Source organism: Fundulus heteroclitus, chromosome 11, assembly GCF_011125445.2.
Source record: "Fundulus heteroclitus isolate FHET01 chromosome 11, MU-UCD_Fhet_4.1, whole genome shotgun sequence".
In the NCBI taxonomy this organism is placed as follows: Eukaryota; Metazoa; Chordata; class Actinopteri; order Cyprinodontiformes; family Fundulidae; genus Fundulus; species Fundulus heteroclitus.
Window position 1 is genome coordinate 25,640,157 of NC_046371.1, and position 23,713 is coordinate 25,663,869.

The 23,713-nt window shown below is 42.3% G+C and overlaps 3 protein-coding genes across 4 annotated transcripts in view; 2 read left to right on the forward strand and 1 right to left on the reverse strand.

Annotated features, from left to right (window-relative positions):
- Positions 1 to 23,713, reverse strand: part of rb1 (retinoblastoma 1) — a 54,873-nt gene that overhangs the window by 21,730 nt on the left and 9,430 nt on the right. The window contains exons 17-27 of one of the 2 annotated variants that reach the window (XR_004931849.1): positions 23,406 to 23,611; positions 7,631 to 7,746; positions 7,174 to 7,331; positions 6,292 to 6,437; positions 6,059 to 6,163; positions 5,836 to 5,949; positions 5,587 to 5,735; positions 5,463 to 5,493; positions 3,417 to 3,559; positions 3,077 to 3,123; positions 2,324 to 2,957 (exon numbers count right to left, since the gene is read on the reverse strand). Coding sequence is in view for 1 of the 2 variants with exons in the window: in NM_001309990.1 (NP_001296919.1) it covers positions 2,887 to 2,957; positions 3,077 to 3,123; positions 3,417 to 3,559; positions 5,463 to 5,493; positions 5,587 to 5,735; positions 5,836 to 5,949; positions 6,059 to 6,163; positions 6,292 to 6,437; positions 7,174 to 7,331; positions 7,631 to 7,746; positions 23,406 to 23,611 (1,286 nt within the window). In the remaining variant the exon portion in view is untranslated. 2 annotated transcript variants of the gene reach the window in all.
- Positions 12,721 to 14,694, forward strand: LOC118564572 (lysophosphatidic acid receptor 6-like). Its single transcript, XM_036143242.1, has one exon. It carries the CDS (start codon positions 13,170 to 13,172, stop codon positions 14,250 to 14,252), a length of 1,083 nt encoding a protein of 360 aa, XP_035999135.1. The 5' UTR covers positions 12,721 to 13,169; the 3' UTR covers positions 14,253 to 14,694.
- LOC118564574 (lysophosphatidic acid receptor 6-like) lies at positions 16,627 to 22,069 on the forward strand. Its single transcript, XM_036143244.1, has 2 exons — positions 16,627 to 17,340; positions 20,750 to 22,069. The coding sequence occupies exon 2, from the start codon at positions 20,814 to 20,816 to the stop codon at positions 21,801 to 21,803; it is 990 nt and encodes a 329-aa protein (XP_035999137.1). The 5' UTR covers positions 16,627 to 17,340; positions 20,750 to 20,813; the 3' UTR covers positions 21,804 to 22,069.

Here is a 23,713-nt window from a genome sequence, read left to right on the forward strand (position 1 = left end):
CCACAGTGCTGGTTCTGTTGGATCTTAGTGTAGCATTCAATATTGTCGATCACTCCCTTTTGTTAGAGCGCCTGGAAAACTGGGTCGGCCTGGTTCTGGTACAGGGAGCACTCGGCTGGTTTAAATCCTACTTAAGGATAGGGACTTTTTTGTGTCAGTAGGTAACTTTACATCAGAGATGACAAAAATCACATGTGGGTGTTTCCCAAGGGTCCATCCTGGGTCCCCTCCTATTCAATATCTACATGCTCCCTCTAGCTCAGATAATAAAAATAACATCAGCTACCATAACTATGCAGATGACACACAACTCTACATCACCATGTCACCAGGTGACTATGGACCAGTTCAAAGCACTGAGTAAATGCCTAGAAGAAATCAATGCCTGGATGTGCCAACATTTCTTCAATTGAATAACAAAACAAAACTGAAGTAATAATATTTGGACCAATAGAGGAGAGATCAAGAGTTAGCACACAGCTTCAGTCGCTTCAGCTAAAACCACCTAATCAGGCCCGAAATCTGGAGTAGTGATGGACTCAGACCTGAACCTCCAAAGCATCTAAAGACAATTACACAAGGTCGGCCTTTCTATCACCTGAAGAGCATTTCCAGGATTAAAGGACTGATGTCTCAGCAGGATATAGTAAAAATTAATCCATGCGTTATCTTTAGTAGAATCAATTTCTGCAACGGTGTTTTCACAGGTCTGCCTAAAAAGTGGATCAAACAGCTGCAGCTGATCCAGAACGCTGCTACCTGCGTCCTCACTAAGACTAAGAAAGTAGAGCACATCACACCAGTTCTAAAGTCCTTACACTGGCTCCCTGTATCTCAGAGGATAGACTTTAAAATACTTCTGTTAGTCTATAAATCCTTAAATGGCTTAGCACCTAAATACATCACAGACGTGTTATCAGTGTATCAACCCTCCAGACCATTAAGGTCTTCTGGCTCCAGCCTGCTCTGCATACCTAGAACCAGAACTAAACAAGGAGAAGCAGCATTTAGTTCTTATGCTCCACTTATCTGAAACAAACTTCCAGAAAACTGTAAAAGTGCTGAAAGCCTGAGGTCCTTTAAATTAAGATTAAAAACACATTGTTTAGGATGCCTTTGTCTGTTATAGTCAAACTGTTAATTTAAACATCATTAAGTTTAAGTTTGTTAAACCAACTGTTTTAATGTTGTGCTTTTAGTTTCTAATTTTCCATGTTCTATTTTGTTTCTACATTTTATTCCTACTTGCTTTTATTGTTTTTCTTTCCTGTATTTTAATCATGTAAAGCACTTTGCATTGTCTCTGTACTGAAATGTGCTATACAAATAAATGTGCCTTGCCTTGAAAAGGAAAAAAGGCTGTATTGTTTAACTGTAAAAATATATATTTTTTTAACTTTAAAATCACAAAAGAAGACAAAAGAAAACAAGAAGCCTGCAAAAGTTTGAAAAGTGGTATATTTCAAGAAAAACACAAACCAGAAATCAAATCAGCTGTGCAATCCTTTTTTTCCCTCCTCCAATAATCAGTTTAACCAACACAGCAGGGAAAAAAAAAAAAAAAACAGCTTTCAACAAATGAAAAAACAGATGCACTCAGAACTTGAATGTTTTCCTACATCGTTTCCGTCTTCTGGAACCTAGTAAATAGATTAGACTATAAACACATTTATTTTTACAAAACATACTGCTCTATGCTCTTTCTACACATGATCAATAATGGATTCCTCCCTCTCTCTAGATCTTTTACTTCTATTTCCAAATATAACAAGTGTAAAGGAAAAAAAAAAAAGGGAGTGTTTAAAAGATAATTCAGCTTAAATCCAGTAGGAAGTGTTTGCATTTGAAGTGTATTTGTTCTTTTACAAATAAAAAAAAAAAAAAAAACGAGCCGCAAACATCAGAAAGCTGCACATTTTACGCCACATGGAAAGATTTCCTGTGTCCTCTCTGTTTGTTCATCATGTTTTACCGCCTGCTGTGTGCGATCAGAGGCGGTTCCCTCCATGCACGCTGCCCTGGGTGTGCTCCTCTTTCTGCATCCCGTGTGGTGCGTGTATGAGTTTCATGAATTAAAATCGTTTTTTAGAAAATCTGCAATCATTGTGCATAAATTATTCAATGCAGAATATTGTGGTTTCCACGTCACTCTCAATTAAAGGTTGTCAAAAAGGATTAGAAATGTTTCTTTTTCTTTTTACAACCAAAAGAGGGGTTGAATGGATCTCAGTGATTCAATGAATCTTTGTCCAGTGTTCAGATGTAACCCATTTAAAAAGTTTTAGGTTTTTGAACTTAAGATGACCAGATGCCGTCTAGCTACCTTATTAACAATGAGAAGTACTTCATTAAGCACGAAACAGGAATTTTGAAACACAAAGGAACTCCAGAAAACTTGTTTTCTCTGGGCGTTGGTGCAGCCCCCTGAGAAAAGGCCTTGGCCGGTGAGCCATAACGCCCCCGTGTGAAAAACCCCCACTGAGTGCAGCGTTGTTAATTTAGGACTTGAACTGCAAAGCAAAACATTTTCCTCTGTTTCCTATACAACCATGATTTAACAATGGAAATGCTGCATCATGATCAAGGCTTTTGACATAGGTGAAGGGGAAACAAAAGGCTTCCTCGACAGCAGCCAACTAAGATCGCTAAAACCAAATGAATGTTCGTTGTCAAAAGTCCAAGGAACTACAATAAAAATTGCGCGGTAAAAACACTCAAAAGCCTAAACACAAAAAGCCAAGAAAGTCTCCTGCATTCTCAGGTTGCTGGCTGAGCCAAGTTAAATACAAACTAAAACACATCAAATGTACAGAGAAGATTCACGTCTGCCTCCATCTTTGAGCTACCAGTAGTGTTCACAACGTGACGAACAGTGCAGGTCGGTCCTCACTGCGGCTCCTCCCTCGTGTCGGGGTCCTCCTTCATCTTCTGCTCGTGCATGCGACTCCAAGTGGAGCCTGGTGGAAAATAAACAACCAAACGTGACGAGAAACACACAAAAACCAAACCAAAAGGGGCTGCAGCAATATGCAGCAGTCAAAAACAAAAACGGAAACCGAAAGCCACTTTCACTTACTCATCTCTGTAAGTTTCTGTATCAGGGTTGAATCTCCTCCAGGTTTGCTGGATGAAATAAATAAGCTTGACGTTAATACACAGTGAACGCTATGCTAAAGTTTAATTTTGTTGAATTGATTTGCCAGAAAACACAAATAGTTTTTCATGCTCTGGAATAATTTAACCGTCCACACAGTAACAAAAAAAACATTGTTTCCTTTTAATATTTACTAGATCCATGAGGCCAGTTGTATAATGGTATATTTAGTTTATTATATTAAAAGCATAACAGCGACTTTTATTAGTATAGCAGGGGTGAATTTACTGAACGCAGCTGCTAGAACGCATTTGACACCAACCTGCCGTCGGCTTCATCCTGACCGTCCATGTCGAAGCGAAGCCTCTTCAGAGGCTTCAGAGTGGAGCCTGAGTCCATCGTCCTCTTGTGGGAGCGTTCGCTGCTGTTGACCATCTGGTTGATCTTCTGGAAGCGATTGCTCAGCTGCAGACACGGAAAAGGGCCAAAAAAGAGAGAGAGGGGAATGAAAAACCGACGGCACTGACGAGGGATGGCTGATGGGGACTTTAAAAAGCCTTGCAAGAGTCTTTAAATGCCTTTGAAATCTTTCAAATTTTGTCACTTTACAAGCACAAATGTCAATGTATTTTATTGCCATTTCATCTGAGAGGCCGGCACAAAGCTGTACATAATTGTAAAGTAAAAGGATGCGTGGTTTTCAAACGTTTTTAACAAATAACTATCTGCAAAGCGTACCTTTCAATAGGATTCAGTCCCCAGTCAATGCTGCTCCTACAGCGGCAGGCCTGTCTCTGCCGGCTTTGCAGGAAACAGATTGAAAGTGTTGCCCGTTCTCCACAAAACATGGAGAGTTCAGTTGGATTGGATGGAAAGTGCCTCAACTTTGACTTTCAAGTCTTTTGAACGGTAACTCAACCCCAAATCAACTTTTTTTTTTTTGCTAATCAACCGTTTCAGAGTTAGTTCTATCTACATATCCTAGTCATTATTTTGACAATTTTCTGCACTTTTGATGAAATACAAGCATAGAATTTTGCTTATATTACATACATGTATTGCTACTGACTGAAAAGTGTTTTGTGACGCCACCCAGAATACCTGAGCTCAGCAGCTCTGAAGTTGCGGGGTATAAAACTGGCTCCGTCTCGTGCGGCTCCGTAGCGAGCTGGAGTTTGAATAGTGAGTATGTGAAGAAGAGGTGCCCTGCTGCAGGATGAACCTGCATGAACCCTAGTCTCTCGTCTTCTGCAGCCTCCGACAGGTTTTCTTGCTCTGTATTCAGCTCCACCCTGCCCCTCATTGACTCCGAACAGCTTCCCTTCCCTGGTAGAAACAAACATCCCTTCAGCGGGATACAGTCAGCACCATGGGGATTGTTTGTCCAGGACGATAAGCAGCGTTGGTCCATCCTGCAGTATTGGTCTAGAGGGTCTTCTTCTAGATGGTTGCTGTGTGACGTACATGGATCGTGACGAGGAGCTCAAAGCTGGAATTATTGTTTGTAACGTAAACCCCCCCCCCCCCTTTTTTTTTATCAACTCACCAACTTTCTCCCTGACCTGCCTGCTGTGCTCCTTGGTCTTCAGGATGCTGCTTGTTCACTAATATTATCTGAGAAACCTCGGAGGCCTTTACAGAACAGACGGGTTTGTACTGAGATTACATTGAGTTTGCATATTGACCAATTAGGTGACTTCTGAAGGCAGCTGGTTACATCGTATTTTAGTCCTAATAATGATGATTATTATATTTAAAGGCACCTTTCAGATCACTCAAGGTACCCTTACAATAAAAAAGGCAAAATTGGGCCAAAGATAACGCACTCGACATGTCCATTGAAGCCAGATGATTACTGCAAAGTCGGACTCCATGAAATCTGTCAGGTTTCCTTAGATAAAAAAAACTTTTACTAATTAGCATAGTAAGCTGAACTTGACAGCAGTCTTTTGTAACTACAGTACCATAGGACTGCATGCAACTGAGTTTAAACCTCCATGATTGTGAGGAATTGATTAAATATGTGTTCAGTAAAAAACACTGAGATAACATTTGTTGAGAAACTGATCTGAATTGACGTGAAAAGATTCCGACTTTAAGACAGGATTTGGAAAGTGTCAATAATGCAGACATCAGGTGGAAGGCATTTTTTAGACTGGAGGAGCAGAGAAACTGTTTTAGATTTGTTAAAAGCTTTTTAAAACCACATGTGATTTTCCTTTTGCTTCACTACACACTGCTTTGCGCCAAGTCTATCATCACATACGACCTCAAATGCATAAAAGTTTGTGGTTGTATTGAGACAAAATGTAAAAAAGGTTAACGGTTGACTGTACAACACGGCAAAAAACATCTGATAGCTGCTTACCCCAAACGATTCGCCAATGGACACCAGCATTCTGTAAAGACAAGACATAGAAATGCATTAAAAAAAATTATGCCTGCATTCTTAGTGCTTTATTTGAAATTACCCAAGAACGGGCAGGACTGACCTGGAGCGAGGAGTCATGATACCCGGAGACATGCGGGAGTTCTTCAGAGGGGAGATGTAGACGTTGTTGCTCCCAGGCACGCGCAGAGGAGAGTTGGGGAACTTGTATGGGCTGCGAGGCATTTGAGGGATCGGAGAGGGCGGAGGCGGCTAAAGAAAAGACAAAAAAAACAGTAGAAGCAACATTTAATGGGTTTCCTGAGCACATCTGTGTAAACGGTTGCTGTAATTGCCGCTTTAGGCGTTTTACCTTGGTGGACGCATGTTGCAGGATATTCGTTTTCAACTTCTGCATGAATACTTGGTTGTAGAAGACGATGATGGAGTCATAGTGGCCTTCGGTGATCAGCACGTTCTTAAAGGTCTGCAGGAATCAGAGCAATGGTTCAGAGTTTTAACGAGCTGCGACGTTAACCTTAAAAGCAGTTTGCCTCTTGGCAGTCGGTGCGTTTTTTTCCGTCAGGCTGCGTCACCTCCTGGTTGGTGTTGGCCATGTTCTTGTAGGCCGAGACAATGGACTTGAAGCGCAGGTCGACGCTCTTCACTTTGCATATGGCGTACATGGCTGACATCATCAGCTGACAAAAGAGAGAGGAAAGGAAAAAAAAACACACATATAAGAGGAAGTTGGTGAGATATCAGTTGGAAGATCTAAGCTAGTTATGAGACAGAAACCGATAAAGGGAAGTTTGCACAGCTTGAGCACCTGGTCCAGGTGGCGGTCTCTCATCAGCTCGTACTCGTGCTGCAGGGTGTACTGGAACAGGGTCCATATTATAGGCTCCAGTTCAGGGTGAGAGGACAGCAGGTAGGAGCAGAGTGTCTTTAGCCTCGTATAGGCCAGGCGGTACACTACGAAGACAGAAACATGTTCGGTTGGTGGTGAGAATCTGTGCCAAACCAGCAACCGCACATTGTTGTTGGTGAACCGAAATTCACATTACAACAACAAAAACAACCCTCATACGTTTTAGTGGGTTTCACTTATAAGACCAAAATTAGAAAAAAAAAAAAAAAAAAAAAAAACTGACTTAAAATAAAAATGATTGTTTTGATAATCTCTTTGAATGAAAACGTGAAAGGTGTGCCATGCATTGGTGATCGGCTCCTATTACCTGGACGCCCCTAAATAAAAAAATTGCACTGCAGCCAACTTGTTTTAGAAGTCAACTAGCTGTTGACATGTTTGCACTTTCATCTCAGGCGCAGCGTTTTGTCCAGGATGTGCTTTTAATACGTAAACAAAGGCGCTCTAAAAATGAGATTTAGACCAAAAGTCTACATGCAGAACACTGCGTGAGGAGAATAGCAACTAATCAGCCAGAACACAGCATTCCTATGGTGAAACAAGGTGGTACCACATTTTCTTTCTTTATAGTTGTATTCCCACTTTTATAGCAGTAACAAGTCGGCTCTATGGATCAGCCTTACTGGATGGACTTTGAAACAAAATCTTTTCCAAATGGAGGCATTGCAATCTGTGCTGATATCTGCAAAAGGTTGAAATTTGCTATCATAGGAGAACTGTAGTCATCTTTATAAAACAATACCAAGGATAAAAAAAAAAAAAAAAGTAAACAGATCTCACATTTCTTATAGAAAAGACTGAGGGAGTTGGATTTCGGCTGCCTTGGAGCTTGGCAGGGGGCCTGGGAGCTGGACTGAGAGGCGGTGGGCTGCTGGGGGGGCGTGGCCGGGGAATCGGAAGGCAAGACCCGCAAGCCTTGGCGCACAGGGGAGAGATATCTGTAAAAAAAAGAATAATAATGCAACACAGCAGGCAGTAGAACCAGTCAGCCAAACAACACAGAGTAGAGACTGTTCCTCTTCATGGAAAGCCCAAACACAAATGTAGCTTCAGAGCTACGTAGAGCGCCAGCTCAGAATGACTCAGAACTTACAGATTTCTTTTTGAGATTCATGATCCAGAACGGTTTCAAAACAGAGTGAAAGTTTTCGGTGCCTCCTAATCAGATTCTGTTTACTGATACTCTGATACCGTTTGGTGAGAACTGAACGTCGGAGCGGAGAGGCGATAAACTCACAGGTCAGCGGCGGTGTGGTTGTGCTGCAGCGGTTGGCTGAAACTGGCTGTGGTCTCCACCGGCTCTGCTGCTGCGCTCGCATGCTCCTGCTGCAGGAGCTCGAACAGCGGGGAGCCCTGCAGAGACACAAGCGTCGGTATTTGCTTTCAACTTCGTGCACGTTTAGCCGTCTCACGGAAAGAGCTGCCGTCTGTTAAAGCACCTCCCACTGATTAACGGTACTCACACCAGTACATTTCAAGCAGAAAGTAAATCACAAAGATAGCGTGGCTCTAAAAATGTGTCTGCATGCGAAAACATGTTGTGCTCAGTTTAATCTAATCGAGGAATCCCGACTCGCCCTCTGGTAAAGTTGTGCAGTCTGTATTATTAGGTTAAACTGTTTCGTAATAACGTCATAAATTGTTTTGGCAATGAATCCCACCGTCAGAAAAAAGTTTTGTTTATCCATGTACACCAATGGTTTTGAATACATTCAAAGTATTAAAACCCTAAGAGTGTTATTGCCATCAACGATACCTCTGGACCACATTTACTGAATTACTGTTACTTTATTGCCGTTTATTGCCACACATTAGGTTTTAAAGCTTTGCTCACAAAACTATTTTAGTAGGGATGAGGTCAGGGCTTCCTCTGGAGCTGAGTGTGACCCTGTTTCATCCATTCCCAAACCAGTTTTAGAATCTATTTGGAATCTGAAGATCTGAGATGAGGTTTAAGAGCCCAACAGCATGACGCTACCACCACTATGCAGTCAAAACGGTGCTCTTAGGTTCAAAAGCCTCACTTTGCCTCCCACAAACATTCACTTTTATCATCGTGTCAAAAAAAAAAAAAAAACCTAAATCTTTAGATTGTTTCCCGCATGTCTGATAAATGTATACCAACAGTAGGGTTCACAAGAACTAAACTTCTTAAATTGAAGGTTCCTGTACGACTGGCAACAGATGAGAAGGACTTAAATACCAATTCCAGTTTCAGATCAAACACCGGTTCATTTCCTGGGGAGAGATGCATTGTGTAAACTGAAAATAAAAAAATTGGGGCACCCATCTGGGCTTGTAAAGAAGGTCTGGATCTTCAAACATACATGCAGCCTCATGAAGCTAAAGTTTATTGGTTATGGGAGATCTGTGGCCCGGCTGAAGAAATATTCTCAAACTGGGGTTTTATTCAAACCCAGATTCCAGAAGCTGAAAGGCCAAACCCCAGATTACAGCTGCACGATGTTCTATGACATAAAAAAAAAAAAAAAAAAACATTTTGAAGAACTTTAGGATGATGCAACACAAAGAAAAACGGTTGATCTTGTGTCCCACGACATTGTTGTTGCCAAACAAATTACTTCATTTCTGAATGGTACAATGTTCCTGAGTCCCCACACACACACACACAACTTTGTTTGTACATAAACATTTTTATGCAAAAGACCTTGGTCCTGTGATGAAAGCTTCAACCACATCAAAATGGGAACCAACAGAAAAATCCATTCATCTCTCAACAATGCTTAAAATTGTGTGTGTAGCATCAATGAAATCAAAACCACAGGTGGTTTAAGTACCAGTTGACCAAACAGTTCAGGGCTAAAGATGAGGCTCTTTTAGAGGATATCCAATCTTGGAGGACCTGTTAAAATATGTCAAAGATCAGTTGAAGTGAAGACACGACTTAGATGTAGGGTTAATTAAATCTGCCGTAAGTCTACGGTGACTTTCACCTGTGCAGGTAAGTCTACGGTGAGAGCAGCAGAGCTAACAACAAAGCTAACCGCTAAGCTAACCAGATACATAAGCACTAGAAGCGCACATGCGCAGCCAGCAAGTGTAAACTAACAAGGAACGAGTCACACACTGGTGTTAGGCGATCGTGTCAGAATGATTGGCATGTGGGAAAACCGATAGATAAGGTGATACTCCGGGAACCTGAAGGAGAGAGGAGGGTGAGCGCAGGAACAAAACTGACTAATCACTGCTCTTCGGTGAGAATGGGAGTGATTGGTCGGTTTTTACAGGCCTGCAGCTTTAACAGAGATCGACTTTTTAAACCTCGTTTTTCTGAATACATAATGTATTTACTACTGTCAGAATGGAAAAACCATTTCACACGGTGCAACAAAAAAAGGGTTTCTGACCGCTTTAAGACATACGCTGACATTAACTACTCACCTCGACTGCGAGGGAGAATGACATGAATGTGTTGCAGAGACGATGAAATGCCCGAGGCGAGGACCTGACCAACAGTCGACGCTACTGATGGATGCAGAAGTAACACCATTGTGTTGACGGCTCATGTTTCAGAGACCACTTGCAGGATTGGCAGTAACTGAACAGGAAGGTGGTAACTTTGTTATGGTCACAGCAGGAAGTTGTGACCAGCCATGCGCCGCACAATTAGCAGAGCTGAAGGCTTTAACTGAAGCTTAGAGACTGGCAAAAGGAAAAGCAGCAAACATGTACACAGACTCAGCATTACGCGCATTGGTGTTTTACGCAGTTTGGAAGCAGAGAGGTTTTGTGTCCAGCACAATGCAAAGAAAGAGTTCATTGGTGCAATGATGCTTCCCTGTAAACCGGTAGTGATTAAGTGTCGAATCCATTGCAAGGGCAATGAAGGTGAAAACTAAAAGGGCATCTGGGTGCCAGATGGTTATCTTGGCACCTGTGGTGTCCTAGAAACCTGCGTTCACCCCAGACAATCCTATCTTGAGTCAGAAGAAAGCATGTTATATATCAAACACAGAACCACATTGCACATACTTGGAAAGACTTCCAGCACTTCCAACTCCAGCTCTGGAAAGGCGTACATGCTGTTTTGATTCGACATTAATCATTTTGTAAAGCTTTACGATAACAACGCCTTATAATCCACCACACTGACACTACAACTCCTCTCCCGAAGGCCTTAATTTTGCGTCTACAACCTAAAAGGTGTTAATTTTGGAGCAGCCAACATCCTCTAGGTCTGGTTGCTTAATCAGATATTTATCTAGACTATGATTTGGATTTGTAACGATCATAATGATCGATCTTTGGTCCTTCGTAGTTGACTCTCGTGCTGTTGTGTGACGCGAATCCTCGCACAGCCCCAACCGGTTTAATTTCCTTCAGCGCGAGTTATAAACGCTTCAGGAGCGAGACTGAAAAGTTGAGCGAGGCTAAAGACGTCAGGATAATGGCCAGAAAAAGAGAGCCGTTGGTAGAAAAGAGAGAAAACGTCTTCAGTGGTGTGGAAACATTATGGGTGCGCAGAAACAGACGTCGAACAAGTAGCGATAGTGTGCAAACCCTGCTGTGTTATCGTAGCTGCAGCGCAGAGTGGGCTCCACACACAAATCATGATATTCTCTATGCTGCTTCCTTGTCTCTAATACAGGATGAACCCTGCGGTATTTTTCTTTTGTAGAGCAGACACAAGATTCCAGTTAATTACAGCTAAATCTTCCGACTTGATCCTCGTCCGTCACGGACTGCTTTGAAAATATCAAAACCCCTCCGATTTCATAAACAATAAAATGTCTGATCCAACGGCGCGATTTGAAGCGCTGCCGTCATGTGTTGGGTCTTCACCGCGGTGCCGATGAAAGCCATTAATCAGTAGTTAGTCACTCCTGAGAGAGGCCAACAACTTTGTCTTTATTTGTCTAATTTTTGCTTTCAAAAATGTTTGAAATCCTAAGGAAGACATTGTTTAACAACCATTGATTGTGTTCAATAAACTCCGGTTATCAAAGTTGATGAAGAATCTTGTTAAATAATCGAGATCTCAATTTCAATAAAAAATAATCGTGACTATCTTGTTTGCAATAATCGAGCAGCCCTAACATCCTCCCAGTTCAAAAGAATATAAAACTAGCGCCACTGTGGACCGTAACACTGGTGTTCCCACAGTTTTTAGAGTCATAGCAGGCGTTAGTCTTGATGATTCCTGGATTGTTCTTAAACATCGTCGCCAGCCTCCTTGGATCTGAGGACAGCATTTTGGATCAGACGGTGGAAACCTGGACGCAGTCAGCTGTCCCGGACAAACGTCCCCAAACGGAACAAAAGATAAAAATAAAAATGACTCATTTTGGGATGGACATAGCAGTCCAAATTATGCTTTTGGAAAAACTGCATCGTCAAAAAAGTAAAAAAAAAAAAAAAAAAAGTTGCAAACAACGGCTAAATGCGCCTAAATTCGTCAAACCCTTGCTGTTGTGTGAGAAAAGATTTTTGAGTAAATAACAGTCAATTTACAGATATGTTTATTGCCATTATTGAGAAAGAAATATGCCATGCAGAGGATTTCCAATGTGTGCAGCTTATCTTTGTACTTGTAGCTTTGATCAATATCAGTCATAGTGAGAATTAAGATATTATAGTTACTGTTGGGCATCACATAATTTCCCTGAACAACCCCCCCCCCCCCCACCCCTCCAACAACCCTCATAAATGATATCTAGAATCCGATAACATTCGTTTCTCCTATCATGTTGACATAAGACACTCCCCTGTGTGTGTGTGTGTGTGTGTGTGTGTGTGTGTGTGTGTGTGTGTGTGTGTGTGTGTGTGTTACTGACAGTGGTTAACTATGGTTACCCACTGCCTAGTCTTAAAACTTGTTCATTTCATGAAGACTACTTGTTCCAGTTTACGGAGGCACCCACGGTACCCAGCCCCATACATAGGAAAAGGAAGCCGAGGTTTAGCGTGTGGGAAGAAAAATAGTTCCTGCACGCACAGACATGCCGTGAGAACATTCTTTGACATGCAACCAACACCCTGCTGACGCCACTGACATTTCTCAATTGCCCGCCGTTTGATGACTTCAACATTATTGAGTGAGACGTTTCGATGCCACTGCAGCCACATTTTTATCAGATTTTGTATGTAATTTTGGTTTGGAGGTCTTTAGACAACACATCTATGCATCTTTAACCTCAAATCTGCTTGAAATCGGCAGTACACCATTTCCTCTGTTAAAAAAAAACAGAAGTGTGGCTTTTATCTCTGTGATAACACAGAAAAAATTAATTACAAAACATGCAAAAGCTAGGTTTTCAAATGTGTTGGTGCTCATTTTTAAACTTGCAAAGCAAAAGTATCAGAGGGTGGACTTTGGCTCCAGGTGAAGGCTCCTCCCTGTCTCCTAGCCGTCCAATCAGTTCTTCGCATGACTTTCATCTGTGCAGACAGCCGTGTGCTTGTCTGATTTACAGTAAACGGGGAGTGGGGCTAACTGTGTGCCCTGAGGGTGGTAGCTGGAACAGACGGGAGAACACGCGAGGGAAAGAGCCATTCGACAGTTCACGGCGCTGAGGAGCAACACATGACTCCCCTTTCTGAGGAATTAAAGCTCTCCACCGAAAGAGAAGAATGAGAAGACACTAAACAGCTCTCCCTTTTTTTTTCCTTTCCTTTTTTTTTTAACTACGGGTGGACAATAGGACACTGGAAAGATTTCCGAAGACAAGAGAAAGTAACTTTGGAAGCTGCTGGGTGAAGTTTCTTTAACATTTCCCTGCCGTTGAGCGCGAACCAGAGGACAAAACATAAAGTAGATGGATTTAAACATGAGCAATCCCACTCTAAGCCATTGTGAAAAGAACGATGAGTTTAAGTACCATCTGTACAGCGTGATATTTACCCTGGTGTTTGCAGTGGGACTTTTATTCAACGCCATGGCGGCGTACATCTTCCTCTGCACGTTGAACACGAGGAATGAGACCACCACGTACATGTTGAACCTCGTGGTCTCGGACACTCTCTTCGTCCTGAGCCTGCCCTTTCGGATCGCCTACTTCATCAAAAGGGACTGGGTGTTCGGCAGCGTCCTCTGCAAGATCTCCGTGTCCCTGTTCTACACCAACATGTACGGCAGCATCCTCTTCCTCACCTGCATCAGCATGGACCGCTTCCTGGCCATCGTCCACCCGTTCCGGTCGCAGGGGATCCGCACGAAGAGGAACGCCCGGCTGGCCTGCCTGGCGGTGTGGGTGATGGTCCTCTGTGGCAGCATACCCACCGGCATCCTGCTGGACACGTCCTCAAACAACACAGACTCTTCCTCCAACTCCACCAACTTCTGCTTCGAGAATTACTCGAAAAATCAGTGGAAGGCCGAGCTGTCGAGGGTGGTGATTTTCATTGAGACCGTGGGCTTCATCCTGCCGCTGGCGATCAACGTGTTTTGCTCTGTGATGGTGCTGAGGACACTGAGGAGTCCCACAACCATCAGTCGCGGAGGGAGCCTCAACAAGGCCAAGATCTTGAGGATGATCGTCGTGCATCTGCTCGTCTTCTGCTTCTGTTTCATCCCCTACAACGTGAACCTGATCTTCTACACCCTGGTGCGCTCCAAGGTCCTAAAGGGGTGCCAGGCGGAGTATGTGGTCAGGACCATCTACCCCATAGCTCTCTGCATAGCGGTGACCAACTGCTGCTTTGATCCCGTCATTTACTACTTCACCTCAGAGACGATAAAGAACTCCATCAAGCGAAAGTCGATCGCTTGGTACAACAGGGTGCGACTACTCGACACGGTGCACGGAGAAAGCTCACAAAACAGTCCAAGTATGATAACCAAGAGCTACTTACTGAGGAGCAAGGGACTCAGAGTAAATGACAATGAGTCCACAGCCTGATGACGGTTCTGCCAAGGGACGTGAGTAATTCTCCAACGACCATGGCTGGTGAAACTTGAATTAAAGCAAAGTGACTGAAACTCCAGACAAAAACATTATTGAGGAGTTACTCCCTTCATCAGGACAAAACAGAGTTTGGACTCGAGATTAAAGATGACGATCTCCATGCAGCAATAAAACAGGAGTGCTGCAACGATATAACAACCTGTGAATGTTGAAATGAGTCTATAATGCCCAGTTTAGGGTCTCTAAGTAATTGTTGCACAAATTACATTGTGTCTGAAATCCTATTTATTAAAGCTGAATCAGTATCATTGCTCTTTAAGGTGCTTTTTTTTAGCAGTTTGTAGTCATTCACATATTTTGTGATGCACTTTATAGAATAGCATATTCTGTAATCAACTGTTATTTACATACTAGTAAATAAAAATAATGACTTTTTTTAAAATGTTTGAGTTAAAACGGACTTCTCGTTTGCTGAATACGCTGCTGGAAATTGATCAGCTGTTTCTCCATTTCTCTTATTTGTAAATACCAGATTACGTTCCTGGGGCTCAAAACTTTTACGGACTCAACTTTCCAGGACTCTCAGTTCTTTTTACACCAGTTTTAAATGAATAATCCCAAAAGATTACGGTGAATTTATGGAAGGAATTTTGGTGGCAGAGCCAGGCTTTAAAATGGAGCCTGCAGACGAAATGGATGCATCTCACATGGAGGCATGGCCGTGTGGATGTATGCATAGAGGCGTGGATACATTCAGACAATGGAAAAAGGAATCAATTCTGGAAACACTGTTATTTTCAGATTTCTTTCTTCATTTTCTCATACTTTGTTCTTAAGATTCGCTTAAGATCAAATCCCAGAGGGATTAGCCACAACAGAGCTGTTGGGTCTGTAGCTTTGAAATGCATGTTTCGGGTGTGTTCATTGACTCATAGCTGCAGCAAATAGTGCAAACATTTATGTCTTATCTGTAATTTCTGCAAAAAGCAGACAAGAATGTAATAAACTTGTATCTGCACGTCTTAATGACCCTTAGAAAGGAGCGTGTAGAGACCAAGTTCTGCAAACGTCACATTTAAATTCTGTCAAAAATCTTAACACGCAAATATTTGAAAGCTGATACAGACCATATACATCTGCAGCTCGGTTACATGCCGGAGAAACCACAGATGTTTGCTAACAGGATACAGAGCTTCAACACCTGTGACATTTTTGCTCCCCCTTGTAAAAGCTGTGCAGGGCAAGACGCAGCATTACCGCATTTCAGTTGAACGCCTTGGCCTGAGGGTCTGCGGAAAACAAGAGCAGACTCATAGTCTCCGGTGACGGAGAAACCAAAACATGCGAGCAAAAACACGTCTCTTCAGCAGAAAGCCTTCCTTCCCAAAACAAAGCGGGGAAGGTTGCAGCTGCCGCGCAACTATTTTGCTTTTAAAAAAAAAAAAAAAGAACAACCCAAGATCACACATTTGCGATAACTGACAGTCTTTCTTGTCACCTCTCTAAATGTAGTTTGCATGTTTTCCCCGTGGTTGATTTGCCTCTGTAAGTTGCTCCCGGGTATGAGTATGTGCAAGCATGGTTGCACATAGACGAGGTCGGCGTATTACCCCCACGTTGGCCTCCCTGCACTGGCTGCCTGTACTTTTTAGGATTGTTTTTAAAGATCTTACTCTTGGTTTTTAAATGTTTAAACACTCGGCCGCTCCCTTACTTATCGGAGCTTTTACACAGACGTTTCCCAGCAGGACTCTGAGGTGGGATAACCTGCTGCTGCTCGTCTAGTGAGCCGAGGAGACGGAGCTTTTTTTGCAGCCCCCAAACAGTGGAGAGACCTTCCAATAACTAAGGATGGAAAAGAATAATCTTTAAAAGCCTTGGCTTCTAACTCCACTTGGGCAGGAGACCCTGGCTATTTTTTTACTGTAGATGTTGCATTTTATTGTTTATTTTATGTTCTTATTCCCTTGTTTTATAGACCAGTACAACACTTTGGTCACTAGGTGAAGAAGTCGCATTATAAATAAAGTTTGGTTTGAGTCTGAGTGTCTGAGTGAAGCCAACGAGCAGCTGTAGATATTTTGAGAGAAAATTGGATAAGTAATGTGGAGTCAGGCTGTTTAATAATCTGCGTGTTAGTGTGAAAACTTTTAAAACGAATCCTAAAATCCATCGGTCACCGAAGGAATGGGTTGGTAGTTTGGCCGCTGCATTTTGTGTGGCTTGGAGGCGATTTATCCAAACCAGCATACAGGGAAGCGCAATAATGTGTGGCGCTTTAGTTAAATATCACAAACTGATGGTCAGACTGCCTCCTGATGGATTTCCTTTAATAAAAAAAATAAAAAGTACATAGCTCCATCAATTACAGCAGGTTCTCCAGGTCCGCAGCAGATCATCACACCACCAGCAGCAGCTTTGTTAGTGTGACGCTCTTTATGTGAAATGCTGTATTGATTTTCCACTGCATTTCAGGTAATTTGGAGGGGGAACCTCAAAAAGTTCCCCTTTTCTCTCCTCTGTCCACAAATGATTAAATCAAAAGTATTTGAGTTTGAGATTTTGTTGTAATGAAAATATTAGATAAATGCTTTGGATAAGATGGAATAATTTGTTCTGTTTCTGCTAGTTAGCCGAGTCTCTGGGGAACTTTTGCTCCATCATTGGCTTATAGGGATGTTTGATTGCAGCAACTTCTTGTTGCTCTTCATCTATCAGCTGGACAGAAATAAACCTAATAAGTCTTTTCATTCACTTCTAAAGCACGTTCAGCTGTAAATATAACTAACTGCATGAGTTAATGAGGCAATCTGACTTTAATAAAACACTAATGACGCTGCAGTTTAATAAGCTGGAGATCGGGATGTTTAAAGCTTTCTAAATGACATAAATCTTTAAACTACACAGGGAAATATTCCAGTGTGCAGGGATGGAGGGTGGGAGTAGACCGGGGAAAGGAAGAGAGAAAGGGAGCGATCCTGATGTGTGGCGCGGAGATCAGCAGCATGTGCACTGATGCAGCGCGGACTAACAGCTGCCCAGGAACAGCTCGCTGCTTTTCACCCTGCCGGGCTGGAGACCGGTGAGTTTCACTGAATTACCCATTTCTATTCAGCTCAGGCAACAGAGAGTACAGAGTCTACCATAGAGATTTTTATATAACTATGTCATTTAATTAGACGGTGGAAGAAATTTGATTGTAATTTCTGGATCATAATATCAATTTTACCAAGTATAGGAAGACTGAAAGTTTGCAAGTCGTGTTCAATTTTAGCTTGACTGTAAAACCCCTTGATTAATTGTTCACAAATGTTATTATTGTTATTATTTTTAAAAAAATTTGGGTAATCAATGAATCATATTTTATAAAATGCTTGACAGAATAAAACGTTTTTCAACTGAGATAAACTTCTGTTGATGGTTGAATCAGCAAATAAACCTGTAACATTTGGGTTATGGAGATGTTCAGCAGGTTCTAACCTCATTTAGTGAAAACTGGATTGCTCAGGCTTTGATTTCATTCATCCAACCAAAGACATTCAGATGCAGTTACGATCAAAATCTCTTAGAGCAGGGGTCTCAAACTCATTTCTACATTGGGCCACTTTGGCATCATGAAGTCATTAAGAGGGACGGTTGCACATGTATAGATGATATGTTTGATTTCACAATTTCATTTCAGTTCACATAGAAATATTAACAAATGCACAGTAAGATAAAGTAGCGCCCTTAGGCTCAGTTTATATGCAAAAAGTTGATATTGGCATGAGTTACACTTAAAACTCATCATTCTACATCACTTTCTTTCTTTTTGGACGTTTCTGGGTTGTTTTAATGTGTTGTGGGAAAACTGACATCTAGTGGCAGGATGCTGTTGCTACATGTTAAAAAACATTCACTACAGGAGGCACAGTTTTAGCCACTTTATACAATTTAAAAGGATATGTGCCTCTACTTTATAACATGATATGCCTTTTTTGGCTCTTGAGGGCCGGACAAATTGCATTGACGGGCCGGATTCGGCCCGCGGGCCTTGAGTTTGACACGTGTTTCAGGGCATCTAAACCAGCAACTGTATTTGACCCTCTTCAAAAAATATATATATTGTGGAAAAGGCTCGGCATTTCTAGTCAATATGCCCACTGCGTCTTAGTGGAAATGAAACTTTACATCCTATTTGCCACGCCTCTTCTCCAGCCAGATCCCGGAATAACCACCAAACGGCAGAATGAAAGTAAAACACTGCCTGCACTTCTGTGATTGCTAAACTCCCTCCTAACTGGAAGTCCACAACAGCTCAATCCAGCACACAGTGGATTACTGGGGTCATGTCCTTTTTGAGAGTAGTGAAATTTAACATTGAAAAAAAAGGGGAAATGTGAATAAAAAATGGCAACCTTTTATAGATTTAAACTAATGGTGTACACAAATATGTTGAATGCTGAATGAGCCCTGGTAGACGCAGCCATCTTTATCATTCTTGTATAAGCGACGATAAAAACAAAACTTAAAGAAAGCAAAATAATAAAATAATTTTCTGGGTTACAGCCAAAATAACAGGGTGTGACAGCAGATCTTTTAACTTATACGTTTTAGGGCTCAGTAGCACTGAAACCGACTCAAAGATACTGCTCTACTCCACCTACACTAGTGTCATTCAGCGCTCTTTATTCATGCAACCCTGTGATTAAACAGGGCTGCAAAACACACAATGCAAAGGGTGCGACGCATGACTCAGAGCATCCTGCACTCTCTGCATTCGCTTCGACTCCGACATCTTGTATTTCCTCATTTAAAACCTAATTCAGACAGTATATGTGTAAACCGTCCACAATGTGTTGCTTTTTTTAATGCAACATTGTTTTTCTGTAATTAATCAAAATAAGAGCAATAAAATCCTAGCCCATAAATTGATATAGGCCGATTAAAACACAGTCACATTTACTTAAAAGTCAAAATGTCATGTTAATGCAATGAAAAGAATTACAATCAAATAACTTACAATAAATGATAACTTATTTTCAATATAGTAAGATTGGTGGTATACAGTTCAACCAGTGTTTATACTCTAAAGTTATTTTTTTTTAATAATAATAATAATAATAATAATAATAATAATAATAATAATGTTATTACAACATACATTCAAAATAAACATGTCCTTTGCATTCAACCCATCCCTCAGGGAGCAGAAGGCCTCCCCCTATTATTTTATCATAACTCATGATATACAGTATACAGTCATATTCAATAAATTAGAATATTATTGAATAGTTCATTTATTTCAGAAACTCAATTCACTTAAGGAAACAATATATATTAACACAGGCTGGTGATGATATAAAGCCTTTATTTCTGTTAATTATGATTTTTTTTCTCCACCTCCAACTAATAATACAGCATTTAATATTAGAATATTAGACCAATAAAAAAAGCAGCATTTTAAATGCAGAAATTGTAAATTCTATTTAATAATCGGCTTAAAGGTTGTTGTTTTACCAAACGGCACTTTTAATCTGAGGAACAAGCCTCTTAGACATGCATATTCTAATATATTGAAAATTACTGTATATACGTTATGAAGATGTTAGCGTGAGTTAAGGCCACCTGGGGTTAGGGAAACATGCGATATTTGAACAATACACAATAACAAAATTACTTCTAAATCAAGTTAATCTCTTTTTGCTTTGGGTTCGCAGCAAACCAAGACCCCAGATATTGACTAGTTTAGTTTCTCCTGCTATTAGAATAAGATGAATTTTATTATTTCCATCTAAAACAATGAGGCTTTATTGGAAAAGTCTCTTTAATTAATACATTTAGAAGTGTTTTTTTGATAACCTACCCAAAGTACCACCTTCTTATCTTCAAAATTATTTATGCTGCATTAAACAACAAGTGTCATCATATATATTACAGGCTTGGAGCTCTTAAACGCACGCTGCCTAAATATTTAGCGAACATTTACTTGCAGACAAAGTGGTTCCTATGTGAATTATGATCACGGTAAACTTACAATATATTTTACATCCCTGCCGTGAGTTTTCACTGGCCCCGTTTTAAAGCAAGCGTAATCTTTTGAGCTGAAACTAAGCGAAGCGGCTCCACTGAGCAGATACCAAAAAGGTCTCATAACGCAGAGTAAACACCAATAAGAAGTGCTTACAGTCATAACGCCGTCAGAAAGATGCCCGACGACGTGTTTGCTCACCAACATCCTAAATTAAAAACAGCTGACCATCTCAATCCAGCATAAACTTTACGAGATGTTTAATGTGTAAATAGCGAAAGACTGAGAGCTGCTGCTATTGTTCACTCTGGATGTAATGACATCGAGTGTTTACCTATTTTATTAGGAAAAGGCTGGCTTCCAAAGTTTATTGGCTGGATATATCTGACCACGTCAGCTCAAGGAGGATTTATGGGAGCCACTTAAGCAAAAACGACGTCCGTTTAAATGTCTCGCTTTAATTTGTCCCAACTCGCCACAGGTATAATATCTCGGCCAGTGGAGAAGGCTCCCCGCCGGACATGAGAGCGCAGCCGTCCTGAGGCATGGAGCTGTGGAACATAACGGACCTGGAGGGGAACGCGAAGCCGGCGTTGTCCAACTGCACGGTGGACACCAGCTACCGCTTCACCTTCTACCAGGTGTCCTACGGCATCATCTTCCTGCTGGGGCTGGCCACCAACGGCCTGGCTCTGCGCAGACTCTGCGCCTCTGCGTGCGCCATGAACAGCACGGCCGTTTACATGGCCAGCCTGTCCTTCGCCGACATGTTTTTTGTCATCTCTCTGCCCATGAGAATCTACTACTACCACCAGAAGGCCCGGGCTTGGACTAGGACCGGCGACCTGGCCGGCTGGACTCCCGGAGCCGCCTTCTGCCAGATCACCTTCATCCTCAAGTACATCAGCTTGTACGGGGGGATCTTCTTCCTGGTGTGCATCGCTGTGGACCGGTACTTCGCCGTGGTGCACCCTCTGGCGCCGGCCCTGCGCAGGCAGCGCGTCGCGCTGGCGGTGAGCGCGGGGATATGGTGCGTGGTGCTGGGACTCAGCGTCAGTCTGCCGCTGCTGCGTCTGGCGGCGTCTCGTCAAAACCAGCCATGCCTTCTCAACCCGTCCTCCCTGCGCCACAGGACCTTCATCCTGGTCTCTCTGGGCTTGGTTCTGGGCTCCTTTCTGTTGCCCACTCTCGTGCTCGTCTACAGCTACTGCAAAGTGCTGAGCGTGCTCCGCAAATCGAGGAAGCGCTGCCTCCGCCAGCGCCGCAGTCGTCGGCAGACCCTTAAAATCATTTACTGGGTGCTGGGCGTCTACCTGCTGTGCTTCCTGCCCTATCACGTCAACCTGCTGGGATACACCCTGACGCACGTGAAGCTGCTGCCCCACTGTGGCCTGGTCAGGCTGACCAAGACGGTGCACCCGGTGGTCCTCTCGCTGGCCAGCTTCAACTGCTGCCTCAATCCCCTCATCTATTATTTCTCCAGCAGCCTGGTGCACAGGGAAGCAGCGGGAGGTGGAGGCAACAGCATCCAGTGACGGTGATTGCACCCTGTCGACGCTAACCAGACCTGCGTTTTGTCCTAAAGAGGCTATTTTAAGCATCAGCGAGATGTTTGCAAAGTCAGAGGAAGCTCAAAAGCTGCAAGAAACAACTGGAAGGATTTTATTCCAGCTGCTCACAGATGCCAAACACCTTTTTCTATCGTGTGAAAGATCAAGTCGGCGGTTCGGTCAGGCTGCGAGAGAGTGAGAGAGAGCAAGTCTTTCAGCAGATAAAGTTTGAACGGAGCTCGTTGTTTTGAGCTTTAGCTGAGGAGGTTAAAGGATCTATATTCTTCAGGGAATTTACAGACGCAGTTGTTTACAATCAGTTAAGCAGGCTGATTTAATCACTAATATGTTAAAGAAGGCTTGAAATGTTTGTGATTTAGTTTTTGTTTTAAAGTAGCGGTAAAACCTTGCCTTACAGTGATTGCTCTCGTATAGCAGCAGCCCGTTGCCTCTGCTCCTAATATAAATACATTTAATTATTCAACGACGTTTCCCAGGCAAAGCTTTGCAAAAAAACAAAGATCAGAAATGCAGCACAAAGTTTGGACCAGCTCACCTCAGCTTACCGAAATGTTGAAGGTCCTACTGTGGAAGAAAAAGTTTCTGGTAAACTAAAGATCCGTTTTTTTTTTTTTTTGTGTGTAAATGGGAACAGGTTGAACAGTGCTGTATTCACTTTAAGTCCGACGTATGTTTTAACATTAAACGGTTGCTGAAGCTGTACTGTAGCCTACTTAATATGTGCATAGCAATGTGTTCATAGCCCATTGTCTCCACCTGATGGGAATATATGCAAAGGAATTTGAAACAATGGATGTAGGGAAGCATGAGCTGGTTTTAAAAACGCTGAAAAATGATTACTTATCTTAGAAAAAGAAAAATGAAAAAAAAAAACAGAAAAATGAAGGTGCATGTATCTAGTGACCTGAAGGAGTCTTTGCATAGAGATGAAGAGGTAGAAAAACTAAAAAGATTAAATTATTACGTTTGAGTCCATTTCTTTACAGTAAGTAAGATTAATATTTATACAGCACATTTACAGCAACCTCAGCCGACCGAAGTGCTTCACAACAATCACATCTCAGGTGAATATGAAGTGTTCACAACTCTGCCAAATTGCCATTTTTAGATAAAAAAAAAAAACAAGATTTCAGTGATTAATGAACGCCTCCCTGGTGAGGTATTCTGGGAGGAGACCCAGAAGAAAACCCAGGACACGCTGGAGGGACTATGTCTCTCGGCTGGCCTGGGAACGCCTTGGGTTCCTCCTGAGGAGCTGGTCCAAGAGCCTCCCTACTAACAACTAATGGACAGTGAATAATTTCTAAACACTTTAAACGTTAAAAGTTTTAAAAGACTAAGTCCAAAACTAAATGTGACAGGTAACATCTCACCTAACCCGAGGAACGCTGTGGACAACAGATACTACACGCATGTATAAAACGTTTAACTTGAACTCTGTACCCTGACACTCTGTTAAGGACGCCGTTTTTCTGGCTCTTCCTGACTTATAAACGCCCTCTGCGCATGTTTCCAGATCTCGTGTGTGTGATTTTGTGTGGGGGGGTAGCGGGTGAGGAGACTGACCGTCCTCCAGGCGATCCTCTCCATGATGAGGTTCTCGCAGGTCTCCAGGTGTTTGATGATGTCTTTGCTCAGCGTGGGCTCCGCCTTGATGAAGCTCTCGATCACCTTGTAGAAGTCGAAGGCGGAGAGGTTGAGGACGTTCAGGATCCACGGGAAGCACAAGTTGGTTCCGGTTTGGTCACCTCCGCCGTTCTTGAAACTACTCTCTGGGTGACAGAAATAAACGACAGGAGAAATGAGGCACTCCTTAAACGTCCGACGACGATGGGTGTAACATAAAGCACAACGCAGAACTACAGGAGGCTGGT

What these genes read in the sequence shown, in the direction of transcription:
- LOC118564572 (XM_036143242.1), top strand. Translation starts at nt 13,170, where the DNA reads ATGGATTTAAACATGAGCAATCCCACTCTAAGCCATTGTGAAAAGAAC.
- LOC118564574 (XM_036143244.1), top strand. Translation starts at nt 20,814, where the DNA reads ATGGAGCTGTGGAACATAACGGACCTGGAGGGGAACGCGAAGCCGGCG.